Consider the following 14606-nt stretch of genomic DNA (forward strand, 5'->3'; position numbering starts at 1 on the left):
TTAGACTGCTCCTATTCTTATGACTGTGTTGTTATTTTTATTTCTGCTCCTGTCCTAGCTAACAAATTTATGTTGCTGAAACATTTCAGGAATGTTTTTGCAGGAACTTTCCCTTACAGTTTGTCTTCGTTGTCATTAATCCTTTTCAGGTGCATGTTTTGGTTCCTATAATGTTCTTCTAAAATATATCTATAATCCATAATTTAGGAAGCTTTGCAGAAGATTTGATCACAAAAACATAACATTAATCTTTACATTTGCAAAATCTTATGAAAACATAACAATTATCTAATACCGTCTGATGAAAGCAGGTAAAAATGGAACTTTTGAGCATTTCACAGCAAAGAATACTAGCTGAAATACCAGCTTCCTAAAGAAAAACCTACATTTATACAGACAATCATGTTTACAGAAACGCACATTTTCCAGCTAATGAACAGATGAAACCAACATAAAACAGTAAATATTTAAAGTGTAAATTAAAGGCTGTTTATAATTTTCAGGCCTCTTTATATAACCTGCAGTAGAATCCTTGTTTTGTATGCGGAGTCATTAATGACTGAATAATCTGTGGGGTCACAAAGATGAGTTCAGCTGATGGATGAAGTTTCCACTGTCTTCATCCGCCGTTCTTTGATCTCCAACAGATCCTCACCATCAAACCCTCTGTGCATGCTCTGGTTTATTTCTGTCTTTAAATAGGGACACAATTAAAAGGGAACATCATTCCTGTCGAGTTCTGCACACTTGATGTCGGTTTAAACCAAGAGGAAATGGAAATGTATTTTTATCTGCATTGCTGTTTTGCAGCATCAACGTTTAAAAGATACCATCGTTTAGGACCATGAATCTGAATTCTCTGAAAATTTAATCTTATTTTTTGTCATTTCAGATATAAAATAAAAGGCTACTAAACATACTCTTGTTTCATTTTGACTCCATCAACCCTCTCTGGAGGAGCCCCTGGAGGGCTTAAAGATTAGCTTAAAGACTTGAACAGGGAGAAGCTTTTCTTAGAAATATATGTTAAAGTATTTCATCATCATAAAAACATGGATTACTGACTTTTAAACCAGTAAATCTAAAATCGTGCAATGTAACCATTACCAATGAAAAACCAAAACATAGACCCCTATAAGGGTGTTAACGTTTCCTAAAATGCCTCTTTTCTGTTGGTAGAAAATTCCACATGAGGTCGCTGTTGGTTTTCAGCATCGATACACAAACACTGATTCCTAAAGGCTGATTCTGCTTGAGCGCGCATTGGCCCTGAGTGTCCTGTCCGGGTATCAAAGTATAATCCGTTTTTCTGACAAAACCAAAAAACGAAATAACAGAAACAGCGCCCCCTTTTCTTTTTTTCGTTTTAAACCAAAAACGGAAAAACGGTTTTTGCTTTCGGCCCAATAAAACGAAAAAACGAAAAGATCCAAATCAAATAACGGCCGAAATTTGGTTTTTGCAAATTCCTTGTTTCGTTTTTTTGTTTCTTATTCGAGATAGTGACGGCTGGCAGACCGGAAGCGGAAGGAGAGTGTTAACACTTCAGAACAAAAGTAGCGTGCAAACAGCTGGTTGTTTGCCAGAACGAGATGTTTAATCATTATTCTATCTGTGTAGGAGCCATATAAGTCGTCATGGATAGTGATCAATGGTTTTATGGATTGTTTTTTTTGGTTGCCATGGTGATGGGGGGCTCTGGCGCTGGTTTGCCAGAGAGAGGAGAGCTGGTCAGCCGTAGTTTTGTTGACCGCTTCAGTTTGTCCAGTTTGCCACGCACTCATTTGTCAAGTTGAATTACAGTTTGCCTTGTTTAATGTTCCACAACTATGTAGCCTACATTCCATTACGCATGTCATCAATCACACAATAAACCGGATCAAAGCAGCAAATCTGCGTGCCTCAATAACGAAGCTGTTAAGTGCGTTTAACTATTTTAACTTTACATAGACCACAGTAGCCTACAGACCTTCGTTGCTGTATGCTGGCACATTTATTGGCACCTCCCTCTACAACGCGTTGTGTTTTTCTTTCTGATGGATGTTAAGCATCATCTCGCCGTTTCCCACCAACGAACCCCTTTGTTGAAGCTACGAATTCACTCATCATTGCATCAATGAATAAACTCAACAGTGTACGTGTGTGTGTGAGCGCGCGTGTTTATGTGTGACAGCAGGTGTGTAGTGCATCCAGGTGGTGGGCGTGTCCAAACAAGGAGCGGCTGCAGCTTTTGACAGATTACAGCAACAGGCTGAAATCTCCGAATCTAAATGTCTGACAGTTCCTCAAACATTTTCTCTAGTCTCGTCTCCTAACTCGCGCACGCGTCTCGTCATGGGTCGTCAATGAAATAATTTCGTCATTGTTCACGAAAACAACTTTCCAGGATCTGGACCGGATCTGGTTTGCGGGTATCAAAACTACCTGACATCACAGCAAAAGTCGCTGATCTAAAATGACAAATGGATTGCGCCTTACAATACTATACACCTGATTTGCACGTTTGCCTGGAGAGAATCTGCATTATGGACATTTCAGCCAGAACGTGCAATGATGACTGGGATGAGACAGCTCTGCACGCACTATTTGAATACTACTGTAAATGTGCGGCCGCTATTTCTGCGCCTTGATTTAACACTTTTTAAAGGCAGGCGCGAGGCTGCACCCTCTGGGTGAGAGCGGAGGCAGCCATCTGCAGGAGTTCAGAGGTGTATCAGTCAGATGTTTGGTGCAGTCATTTAGTTCATTCTTAAATGTATCAATAATCAACACATCAAAGGGAAACCGTGAATCAACCTGAGTTTATATAAATGAAACTGAATATTCAACGCTTTGATCAGCGGTTATTAAATCAGACATGTATTTTGTCTTTCTATTTTTACTTTTAAACTCTGATGTTTGCAGTGCGCTCCTGACCTGGATGGAGAGCTCACCAAGCGCTCAGCTCTCCCTCCTCTACTTCCTGTGTGCCGTTCCCATCTCCAAGTCGCTCGAGACCAGCTGGTATTGAAAGCTATGTACCCCAACTTTGATCCCTTGCACCGGGACATAAATGACCAGCGTTACTCCTGATTCAGCGCTGTCATGGTTTACCTCACTGTATGGTCACAGAAGACGCACCTCATGATGTCAGACCATGTTGGCACAACACAGCAACTGCTTATCCATGTCCTGATTAACTAGCGACTTTTTTGGCTGTGCGGAGATACTTTCATCTATGGATTTTCAATTTTCCAATATTTCTCTTCCAATAATACCTCCATCTCCATCTTGCTAGTTGTGACCTTGGCGCAAGCAATCTTAGCGAATCACCCACAAACCCTGGCAAACTATTACTGTTATTTTTATCCCTCTAATTACAGCAATGTGAGGTTTTTACAATCAGTGGCTGTATCACTCTTCATGAGAGGTGTCCTTACTCTACAAGCAGAGCCTACTTTCACTGGAAGTACAGAATAACAGTGAGAACTGGGCTAAATTAGTACTGTTCTTTCCTCCTTTGTCTATATCTTGGCACACAGATGTTAACCTTTTAAATGCGTATTACTCCAGTGCTGCACAAGATCACATCATCTGAAAATAATACAACCAGTTCAGTTCAGTTGTTACTTATTAGGCAGAGGTCTGGTAGAAAAGGTTGCTGTACCATTAGGGCAGCATTCTTCTCTGCTGCTTTGATTACACTCTGAAACCTCTTCCTGTTGTCCTCAGTGCAGGCCCCGTGCTGTGATAGTTAAACCAGCAGGCTCTCAATACTAGAGTGGTAGAAGGTCTTCAGCAGTTCGGTGTCCATACCGTTCTTCCTGAGGACCCTCCTGGAAGGACACTGTGATGTTGGTCCTCCTCACTGTCGGGCCCATGTCTGGACCGCTGGAAATTACAGTAAAATACACCCTGACATACATTTAAGAGTGGATATGTTAGACCGTGTAATGTAAGGTTGTATTTTGCTAATTTGAAAACAGCCAAAAGCTTGCAAGTGGAATATCATTGTCTTGGTTTTAATGTGCTGAAACAAAACAACTGTATGCATGTCTGTGTGGTGTGTGAATAACTAATGGAACTAACACCTCCAAATGCACAATTCAGGAAACAAATAAGTACTCAGTAAACAAGAGTGCAAACACAATGTCATTTATTCCGACCACATAACACATCTCAACAGAACTATTTAACTAACTTAAACAAGTAACAACAAGAACCATATATAACCATTAACGCAAACAATGACCAAATATGGACAAAAGAAAATTAAAAAAATCAATCACGAATAGTGTCTTTGAGTAACTGAACAGTCTCCTCCATGCCTGTCATTTCAAACATTTTTGTAACAAAGTCTGCATCCCGGCACTTTGGGCAGCTGGGTTCATGGGCCACCCATTGATCAATGCACACCTGGCAACCTATCAGGCCACGGCAGCATGAGCTTGCCACAGGGTTCCTCATTGGATCTGCAAGATGCATGAAAATTGTTTGTAAGAACAATTAGTTGTTCATGATTAGCAGCTTCATGTCAGTTTATTCACTTAAAGAGGAAATATGCCGGAGGTCCGGAATAGCTGACATAATTAATTACATGACCTGACAGATTAGGAGTGAGAATGGAGGCTCTCTGTCGAAATTAACCTATCCCCATAATTATAAACAATAGATTTAGGGATGTCCCCGATTTCATTAATTTTGGGGGATTGGTTATCGGCGGATCAGTACATGTGAAACCGATCTTACTGTCTTCTTCTCTGTAAAGAAAAGTTCAAGATTTGAGCCGATAGCTCCGGTATTTCTTCAGGACGTAGAGAAGCCAAGCTAAGCTAAGGTGTTTGTGTTGGAATCTCAGTGTCAAATCGTATTATCGAGTTGTATCACATGAGCTGAAAGATCCAATTGTAAAGCTTCTTGCGGTGACGTGCTGTGTCAAAGATCTTTAGTTGTCGAGATGCTTCACTCCTCTGTCTGTGAGTCGTCTCCATGAATGAAACTTTGTTATGAACGCAATAATTGACGTCTAAGGACTAATATATCAATGGAATAGTATGGAATTTTACACAGTGCTGTAATTTATGCTACTATTACCCTTGTTACTTGTTTTTGTGCAACTTTTTTTCATTGTATATTAGAAAAATACACTGCAAAGGGTAAAATATTTGATGGAGCTCATAGCAGATAAAAACTGCCTCTAAGAATGGCATGAGAAACAGTGAGCAAATGGGACAATTTTGACATTTGTATTATAGTTGCAAGTTATATTTTTAAAGATAACTTTTTTATCAGCAATAACACAAGACGTACCGGACGATAAATCCCCCCAAAAATGCCCCCTGGAGTCCAAAGGGTTAACAAAGGTCCACCGGAAAAACATGTCTTCAATTTGGCAGCATTATGTGGTGAAAAATCGGAATCGGCAAAAATCGGTATCGGTAGATCAAATTTTTTAAAGATCTGTGATCGGCCAGAAAACTGCATTCGGTCTACCCCTAAATAGATTAGTAGGTACATTCCCTATGATTATCAGTGTTTTTTGTTTTTTAATTTGTGGGGCAGCGATGTGAGCTTCTCAACACACAATGATAATTGAAGGAAATTAACCAACTCATACAACTTAGGGATTATTAAATGCTTAACTATGCCTTATATGTGTTACCTTACACACCTCTGCATATGACGCATTTGAATGTGGCCTTGACTGATGCCACCTCCTCATCCGTCAAGGCTATTGTGCTAACTTTATTGGCCCTGGCAAATTGTCCGAGGTCTTGGAGGGCTTTGGTGATTGCTGGCAGCTGTTCTGCTGCCAGGACCAGCTCCTCCATGTTTGTGATGTGGCTCTCCTCTGTGACACTGGTGGAAGGCAAAACAAATTTGCAAATGAGAAAAGGTCCCTGCGGTTCTCCAATTTTAACTTGTTGACACTGTAGTTAGTCATGAGTAGATAAGCAAGCAGCTTAGTACTTAGATTACTTGCTTGGCCTTGCAATTTAAATAGTTGTTAGCTAGTTAAAAGGATAACATATTTTACCATATATATTTAAAGAATGAAAAATATAAAAGAAAAATAAAAAAATAACATTGTAACACTGTCATCCATATATCTATCTCCATTGAGCATGAAAAATCATATTTAAAAACACTTCTTACCCACTCCTCCTCTTCTTCCTCCTTTGCAGCTCCTCAAAGTCCAGTTGTGGGACAGCAACAACCTTCCTGGCATTTTGTCTCCAGAAGGCTAGGCCTGAAGCAAAGATACAACGCTGATTATTTTGCTGAAGGAGGATAATGTCTACTGGTGTTTCTTTACCAGTTTAATAAGCATGTTAAATGTTGTTTTGTCAATAAAATAAGTTTTAGTTTAAGACTTTCCATGTATGAATAAGCATGAGGCTTTCTGAACTTATGGCTTTAATGGGCTGTCCTGTGGCAGACAGATGTCAGCAAATTCACAGAAGAGCTTGAACCTTGACCCCACCCCATGTCAATGATTTATAAGCAAGGAAAAGAAGTAGAGTAACATTCAGAAGTTAAAGTTTGTTACAAAACAAAGCAATGTTAGCAACACAAAATACACTATTGCGATTAGTCTATGTTACTGATTACTGTTTAGTAATTATGAGTGGTATTTGACGCTTATGGAATAAGAATAAGATATTTGCTCTAACAGGTGATTGGTATCACCCAACAGATGAGGTTACATCACTTACCTCTTGAAAAAGAGTTGAAGCTTGCCTGAATAAAACATTTAATTTCATCAAAGGATCGAGTGAACAAGGCATTCTGCCAAAGGTAAACAACTTAACATACCATTAGTCCCACTAGACTCCACTAACTTGTTCCCATGTCCATCGCATAGAACAATGTCCATATCGCTCCTCAGCTCCCTCCTCACTTTTTCAGACATTGCTGGAATTGTGGCATCAGCCAGGCTGAACTCCACAATGAGTGAGGCACCATCTATCGTCAGGCTGCCTCTTTCCACCCTTCCAAGTAATATATTCCTTCCAATGCAAAGACAAAGAGGGGAGAGGTACATAAGATTTGGCGATGATTAGAACTTTTGTGCATGTTATGCATGAGAGTTTTTAATCACCATTTCTTGTTTATTTTCTGTTAATAAACCATGACAAAGAAGGTTATTTGGTCTCATACCTGGTGAAAAGTTTGGCAGGACGTGGGGTAGGGGGCCCAGCATGTCCGGTGGATGTAGATGGTCTTGTCATAAAGGTGAAGGCTGGCTGTCTTGCAGGAGGAACTGTGACAATTAATCTTTTTTTTTTCATGAGATTTATGATGTTAGGTGACTATCAAAACCAACTCACGAGTTACCAAGAGGCTGACCAAGGGAATAAAAGCTATTTTCTGGACAAACTTCCATAGGCTAAGGCTTAAAACACAAACAGTGAAAAACCCACAAAAACCTTTAAAAACATCCAAAACAACAGTGCAAGCCAGCAAGCACGTGTGCTTCAGCAAAAAGTAGGAGCTGGTTTGATGATCAAGCATGTTTTTTTTTTAACTCCTCTAGCTTCCTGGAGATGAATATGGTGTCTGTACCTGCATGAAGTTTGCCCCCCATCCTCAATAAAATATAGTTTCTATTGTTTGTGCAGCATTTGCACTAGTTTATGCTGAAAAAAAATTAGCGTTTGTCTTGTTTTAGAATTTATGGTATTGCAAGTTTACTATTGACACTGTGATATGTGTTTTGATGTAACATTGCTATGACTGTGACACCAACCACTCGTGATCACAGTTACAATTTAATTTGTGTTTTTATTACGGATGATCCCATCTCTATAAACGCCTACTTAAATTAAATATGAAATTGTAAGTGTAATAGCTGTAATTTGCCAGCAGAGGGAGTTTCTCCCAAAATGAGCGCTGGGTGTGTTGGCTTGCTGGGAGCTGCCTCTTTCTCATACCAGAACCTACCTCCTGCAGACTGCAGCTCGTGTGTTTTTGTAGTTTCCTTCCTGCAAAAATACCGGGCCCACCTGAGGGCTTGCAGCCTCCCATTGTAGTCAACATGAACTTAAAATGGTCTCTTTCCAAAGTACTGCAAAAATTTGCATTTTTCATTGCACTTCACCTGCTGATGTAAAATCACGAGTTTACGAGTGGTATCTAAGGCGAACACTGATAATGCATTGATATCAAATGGCCATTACAATCACAAACTTAAAATAAGTACACGGTTTATATAAATGGGACTGTCAGTAATAAAAACATTAATGCAACTGCAGTTGTGATCACGAGTGGTCGATGTCACAATCATGCTACATCAAACACACGTCAAAGTGTCAAGGGCAGCCCACAGAGAGAAAGTTATATGAGTTTATGCAATACTGGAAAAAACTGAACCAGCACAAATGATAATTTTTCAGCATAATCCAGCACAAACGAATGAGACCACTTTAGGCTCAGTTGGAAAATGGGAAGCTGCATGACCTCAAATTCACTTTTCAAAGAGTGTTAAATATCTCGAAATCTAAAGCAGCACCAACAATCACTTTTTCAACACAAACCAGCGCAAATGCAGCACAAAACTGCGTACTATTGAGACTATTTTCATCAAGTTTTATTGAGGATGGGGGCCCAACTTCACACAGGTTGTCTTTGTTCCTCTAAGATTGTAAATATAATGTACAATTTAGATGTGGACCAAACAATTGTCAATGCTATCTTAACTGTAGTAGAAAAAGTAGCCTACCATTTCTCACCCATTTTAGAAACACAGAACCAATAATGAATCAATTACAATTCAATTAATTTGTATAGCGACAATTCATAACAAAGTCATCTCAAGGCGCATCAATAACAGATAATAGCAGATAAATCAGTTACAATAATCATATGCTTTGGCCTTACCAGGAACCGCTTCAGACCGCTCCTCATCCCCACAGACCTCACATCGATGTAAGTCATCATCATCGATGTAGCCTGTGGTGCTGGGCAGTAGGACATCACCACCGTCCTTTATTAGATAAATTGTGGATGGGATCAGCTAAGGGAGAATGGAAGACAATGACTTTCAAAAGTTTGATACACTGTTATGCATCCACACAGTCCCACTTCAAACTTTGTTTTCTTCTCCTTCATTCCTAAAAGAACAACATGTCACTGTCCAGCCAGATCTTAATGTTATATTTTCCAAGTTGGCATATTGTCATGAACTATGGCTGGTATCACATAACATTGGTCTGTAATGCTTCCATCCAATGTTCTGTCCTGTTATTAGTCTTTAATTTAATGTGTTGCAGATTTTGTTTTTTTCTGACATGGTTTATATCAGTGCTTCTCAAACTTTTTAGATCCAGTGCCCTCTAGCTATTATCCAGACCTCCTTCCTCTCCCACCACAGATATACTGTATAAAAGTGGGATGAAATGAGACAAGATCACAGTATGAGGTAATTGAAAACATCAGGTAAGAATCTGATTTAGGATGACAAAGAGACCTTGCTGGGTCTGAGCTGGAATGATCTTATTTGTGCTGTTTCGGAAAAAGAAATGAATGAAAGAATGATAACATGTGGAAAACTAATATCTGCTGTTTAAATGTAGTTTTAGAGTTTTACCTGAATATCTAATGCCAGAGCAAACATATAAAGTTTTGGATTGCATCCGCCATGTGCCATCCCACCACAACAACCAAACTTTATTTTCCCTCACATTTTGTTACAAAGCCAAAAACTGCAGACACAAAGCCATAAATGGAGCATATTAACTGTTGTTATGGAAGAGTTTTAGTTAGAACATTAAAAGTTTCCCTCTGATTGAACATAACTCTACCACGTTATTGTTAAACACCATCATGTAATTACAGCAACTGTAATGAGAAAAATAAGAATTACCTTAAAAATCCGGGAAATGTTGTCCAGTGTCAGGTCCATGTGCCGAACATTAACACTGCGGGTCCCACGCCACAAAGTCACTCTTCCGAGATCCATATCCATATCCAGAACCAGAGAGAGGAATTAAGAGCAATGCTATTCGTTTCACACCGTCTGCCTTGCAGAAACGAATGCTTTGCCCGCTCAAATTTGTGACATGTCAAACGGGTATTAGTAGTCCTTAATAGGCCTACGTATCACGCACATTCACCCGCTCAAATTCGAAGTTGCTCCCGCGTATACTCACACAGAGATGGCTCTTGATGCACACCTAGATTTAATCAAAACTATGATGTCAAATGGCAAAACTTACAATGAAATTTCCAATACGTTGGTTTCAATGGGTTTGGAGAAAGGCGCGTCGGTCCCGAGTATAAAGAAATTCTGCGCAAGTCGGAACCTAAAAAAAAATAGACTGGTGTCAAAGTGTCAGTTGGAGGGCGCAGTTGTGGATGCAATTCAAGAGGTAAACGGCCTTCATATGATAATAAGTTTGAACATTGCTCACTGCCAGGTAGAGCAGCGGCGCTGCCTGTAGTAGGCCTACATAAACAGCAATTGATAGCATCATATTTAATTTAATGGTTGTAAACTGCCTATTCACAAACGGGATAGCCTGATTTGAAGACTGACATTTTTGTCATGCATTACTCTTCAGATCATGATGGCAACACAAATAACTGCATATTGGTGCTGGGTGGCCAGCTCTTGGCCACAGTGGCACTACACAATGAACGGATTTGTCACCCGTGTTCTGCTGAAAAAAGCACCTGTACGCATGCCGAGAAAAACTTGCTCCGCTAGAAGCCCAGTAACATGTTAGGGCTGGACAATTAATCGAATTTTAATCATGATTACAATCATGCCTTCTAACAATTATAAAAACACTGTAATCGAAGAAAAATCATTAATGTCACATGTATAACAGGAACACATATAGACTGGCTATTCATTTTTTTATTACCATTATTATTTTAATATATTATTTTACTCCTTTACTTATTTCAAATTTATTTGCAGTTGTTTCTTTAAAAAGTTATATTTGAGGTTGAGCTTTGGTGGTTCAATAAACACTTATTAAAATCAATAAATAATCGTGTACATTAATCGTGATTTCAATATCAATCAGAAGAATTGTGATTATTATTTTTTCCATAATCGTCCAGTCTACTACTGGTCTAACCACAGCCAATGTATCTTTATGATACTATAACATTTTATGTGTCCAAACCTCAGCTTGTGTGTGTGTTTGTGTTTAATACCTTTTATTCTTTTTTAGACAGGGCCGACTTATGGTCGGAGGTTGATGAAGGGATACCTCCATAGCAAAGGCATCCATGCCTCAGAAATGAGAGTTGCAGCTGCACTGAAGGCTGTTCAGCCTCCTTACCACGAGACTCGTTGCCAAGTGAGTATGCACTTAAAACTTCTTTGTGTTGTAGCCTATTTTAAGTTCAACGGTAAATGCAAATGCATTTCACATGTGTGACAATAAATCAGCCAGTGAAAAGGTCTGGATTTCCCTTTCTCATGTTTTTAAAAGTCTGTGCCCTACTGGGACTACTTTACTCGGAATGCACCAGGCCTCTTGTAGTTCTGTTGTGTCGTAATTGTTTTAAGTTTCATTTTTGGCCTGACCGCATGAGCCTAGCAGCCTAGCAGCTACACCGCAGAAATTGCCATTTGTGTTATATGCTGCATTAATCCTGTGTGTCTGAGTTCCGTGTGCGTTCGTACTTGACAAACCACACACACCAACAACCATACAAATACATCTATGCAGGAAACAAATCATCTGCACCTCCTGAACCTTCAGTAAATCTGGCTGAACTGTACTGATGGAGTTTGCCTTTTCCTTCTGACCGAGGACGATTCAGTTGACGCGCAATCCCGAATCAGTTAAACGCATACAATCCCAAAAACATGTTCTTCTAGTTGATGTTAGTGCTTTTCAATAAATGGCTCAATTTTTGTGAGATATGAAATTTTATCCATTTACAGCTTGCCTACAAACAGTTTATTGCCCCATTTCTATCTTTTAAGTCAAATATCCCTTTCAGTTACATTGAAACCATTGTCAATCTTTTCTCTAGGGCTTGAGGAATCTCAATCCCATGCCGTATCAAGCGGCATATTTTGGTCAAAAGCTTCACATGGACCAAAATGAAAAGATGGCCATGTATGGGGTGACATATGTGGTGGCCATAGATGGCTATAGCAGCAAGATTGTGGCCTACTCCATCATGCCTGTAAAAAACAATCTTGTTATATATGATGAAGTGTACAGGTGAGTTGATATGTGGATTATATATGTACAAAGCTGTGTGATTTCTGATGAAAAATGTTTTACTGATGAAAGTTTTTAACAACTGCCCTTCAAGTGAAGTTTAAGTTGAAGAAAGTTTGATAGTGTTTTGGCTTACAGTTGTATAGGAAAGAATAAGAGCCAGCTTGGACTGGACTGATCAAAACAATGTGCAGCTCATAGCAATAAAAATGAAAAGTCTTTACCCTGTTGGCTTTTTATTATATGTTTTGTAGTATTATTATTATTAATTTTTCTAATGCAGCATGACATGATTAAGGGATGAGAAAAAATTTTTGAATGTATTTGGGTAGTAGTAAATATAAAATTATACATTGTAATTATCCACAGCCAACTGATGAGTCCATTCAAATATAAAATATGTCATTAATTTGTGATAGGGTGTGCAATTTGAATGAAATGGTTACGTTTTTTTGAGCTTTTATTTCTCTTTTCATTGATTGAAAAGGAATGCTGTTGTGACCTATGGCCTTTGGGATCAGCTGAGGGTGGATCACGGAGGAGAATTCTATCTCTCACTCTATATCCAGGAAAAACTGTCAGGGTACAGGTTTCGGCAAGACAGGGAACCATGCCAGCAGACAGCATCAACAAGGGTATTTAAAAGCTTTTCAAAATATAATTTTTCTCAACATGAAATATGTGTGTATGGGTATGTATTTTTCACAACAGAATTGAACAGAACAGAACTTATTGATGTTTTTGAATTCCCTTCTGCTCTACATTTTCACAGAACCACAGGATCGAACGTGTGTGGCCAGAGGTGAACAACAGGGTCACCTATCCACTGAAGGCAGCCCTGGTTCACCTGGTGGACCAAGAGCTTATTGATATGGACGACAGCACAGTCCGATACTGTGTGTCAAACCTGACCTGTCAGGTAGCCAGGATCGGAATCCAACGCTTTATTGATGCTTGGAATTCTCACACAGTTTCAGGTATTTCTTCAATTTTATGAGTTGTCACCGCGACACAAAAATAAGTTCCCATACCTGGGAGGTTGTTATGAGAATAACTTCCCCCTCAGCAGCACCTGGTATTGCCTGCTGCTTTCTCTGTTCCCACTGAACATTTTCAAGTTCAAAATGTTACCGTAAACGATGTGTAAATACAGCTCATCTTAAAAGCATTTTAAAAGAGTCCCTCAATTATTACACATTTTGTTTTATAGACTTAATTTGATAATAAGTTTAATTTTTTCATCATAACTCAACACAAATTAAAGGATTTTAAAGGATTTTAAAAATATAATCATTAGATTTACATAAGAACTGACAAACTAGCTCATTTATTGTTTTTTGGCTGCAAATCAGCACATAATGATTTCCTTCTTGATGACACATTCACATGAATTTGATATTACATAAGTTAAGCACCTGACAACACTTTACTGTTGGTGTTACAGTTGCCTGTCAGGCCAAATCAGACATACATGGACACAAACAGTTTATTTCTGTGTAATGTCAGTAGACTTTAGCATTACTGATACTGGGATGGGGACAGTTTGTTACAGTACAGTACAGCAGAGTGTGTCTCAATACCAAGAGAAACATACTGTACACTGATTCAACATTGTCTTTCATAAGGAAGAGGGATTCCAAATGTCCTGGCTGAAGGTGGATGTCAGGTGAAGCTGTCAGAACAACATCTGCCAGGTTCAGCAGAGGCTGCTGATCTCTACCTGCAGGAGAGGGGGGCAAACCTGACCAGAGAGTCAATATTTGGCACCAATCCCTTTCAGTCTCTGGAAGACCAGCAAAATGCAGAACAGCAGTTCAACATTGCATACCCAGACTTGGGGAGTCTGTTTAACAGTGCCGTGAACCAACAGCATCGCCCCTTCCAGGAAGCTGTAATGGAGCTGATCTCTGTTTTGCGGAGACAACAAGTCTAGAGGGAAATATGTGTTTAATTTTCTTTTGTCCATATTTGGTCATTGTTTGCGTTAATGGTTATATATGGTTCTTGTTGTTACTTGTTTAAGTTAGTTAAATAGTTCTGTTGAGATGTGTTATGTGGTCGGAATAAATGACATTGTGTTTGCACTCTTGTTTACTGAGTACTTATTTGTTTCCTGAATTGTGCATTTGGAGGTGTTAGTTCCATTAGTTATTCACACACCACACAGACATGCATACAGTTGTTTTGTTTCAGCACATTAAAACCAAGACAATGATATTCCACTTGCAAGCTTTTGGCTGTTTTCAAATTAGCAAAATACAACCTTACATTACACGGTCTAACATATCCACTCTTAAATGTATGTCAGGGTGTATTTTACTGTAATTTCCAGCGGTCCAGACATGGGCCCGACAGTGAGGAGGACCAACATCACAGTGTCCTTCCAGGAGGGTCCTCAGGAAGAACGGTATGGACACCGAACTGCTGAAGACCTTC

General features: G+C 39.2%; 2 protein-coding genes across 3 annotated transcripts; one reads left to right on the forward strand and one right to left on the reverse strand.

Moving 5' to 3' along the window:
• Positions 1-4118: 4118 nt before the first annotated feature.
• Positions 4119-10032, reverse strand: LOC121629210. Its single transcript, XM_041968820.1, has 8 exons — positions 9845-10032; positions 8860-8995; positions 7141-7243; positions 6848-6989; positions 6696-6768; positions 6136-6229; positions 5651-5838; positions 4119-4451 (listed from the first exon to the last, which is right to left on the reverse strand). The coding sequence occupies exons 1-8, from the start codon at positions 9944-9946 to the stop codon at positions 4261-4263; spliced, it is 1029 nt and encodes a 342-aa protein (XP_041824754.1). The 5' UTR covers positions 9947-10032; the 3' UTR covers positions 4119-4260.
• Positions 8990-14259, forward strand: LOC121629171. 2 transcript variants are annotated; one of them, XM_041968755.1, is made up of 6 exons: positions 8990-9400; positions 11163-11291; positions 11977-12170; positions 12658-12805; positions 12943-13147; positions 13796-14259. In XM_041968755.1, exons 2-6 carry the CDS (start codon positions 11190-11192, stop codon positions 14101-14103), a joined length of 957 nt encoding a protein of 318 aa, XP_041824689.1. In that variant the 5' UTR covers positions 8990-9400; positions 11163-11189; the 3' UTR covers positions 14104-14259. The 2 variants fall into 2 exon arrangements, with proteins under 2 accessions (XP_041824689.1, XP_041824690.1); XM_041968756.1 differs by having other exon boundaries at positions 13800-13934.
• Positions 14260-14606: the final 347 nt, after the last annotated feature.

Source organism: Melanotaenia boesemani, chromosome 18 (genome assembly GCF_017639745.1).
Source record: "Melanotaenia boesemani isolate fMelBoe1 chromosome 18, fMelBoe1.pri, whole genome shotgun sequence".
Lineage (NCBI taxonomy): Eukaryota > Metazoa > Chordata > Actinopteri > Atheriniformes > Melanotaeniidae > Melanotaenia > Melanotaenia boesemani.

Excerpts from the sequence above, each read along its gene's own strand:
- LOC121629210 (XM_041968820.1), bottom strand. The coding sequence starts at position 9,946 with ATGGATATGGATCTCGGAAGAGTGACTTTGTGGCGTGGGACCCGCAGT. Across the intron at positions 7,244-8,859 it reads GCGGTCTGAAGCGGTTCCTG|TTCCTCCTGCAAGACAGCCA; the intron begins GTAAGGCCAAAG and ends TAATTGTCACAG. Across the intron at positions 6,990-7,140 it reads CCTGCCAAACTTTTCACCAG|GAATATATTACTTGGAAGGG; the intron begins GTATGAGACCAA and ends TTGCATTGGAAG.
- LOC121629171 (XM_041968755.1), top strand. The coding sequence starts at position 11,190 with ATGAAGGGATACCTCCATAGCAAAGGCATCCATGCCTCAGAAATGAGA. Across the intron at positions 11,292-11,976 it reads ACCACGAGACTCGTTGCCAA|GGCTTGAGGAATCTCAATCC; the intron begins GTGAGTATGCAC and ends TCTTTTCTCTAG. Across the intron at positions 12,171-12,657 it reads ATATATGATGAAGTGTACAG|GAATGCTGTTGTGACCTATG; the intron begins GTGAGTTGATAT and ends TTGATTGAAAAG.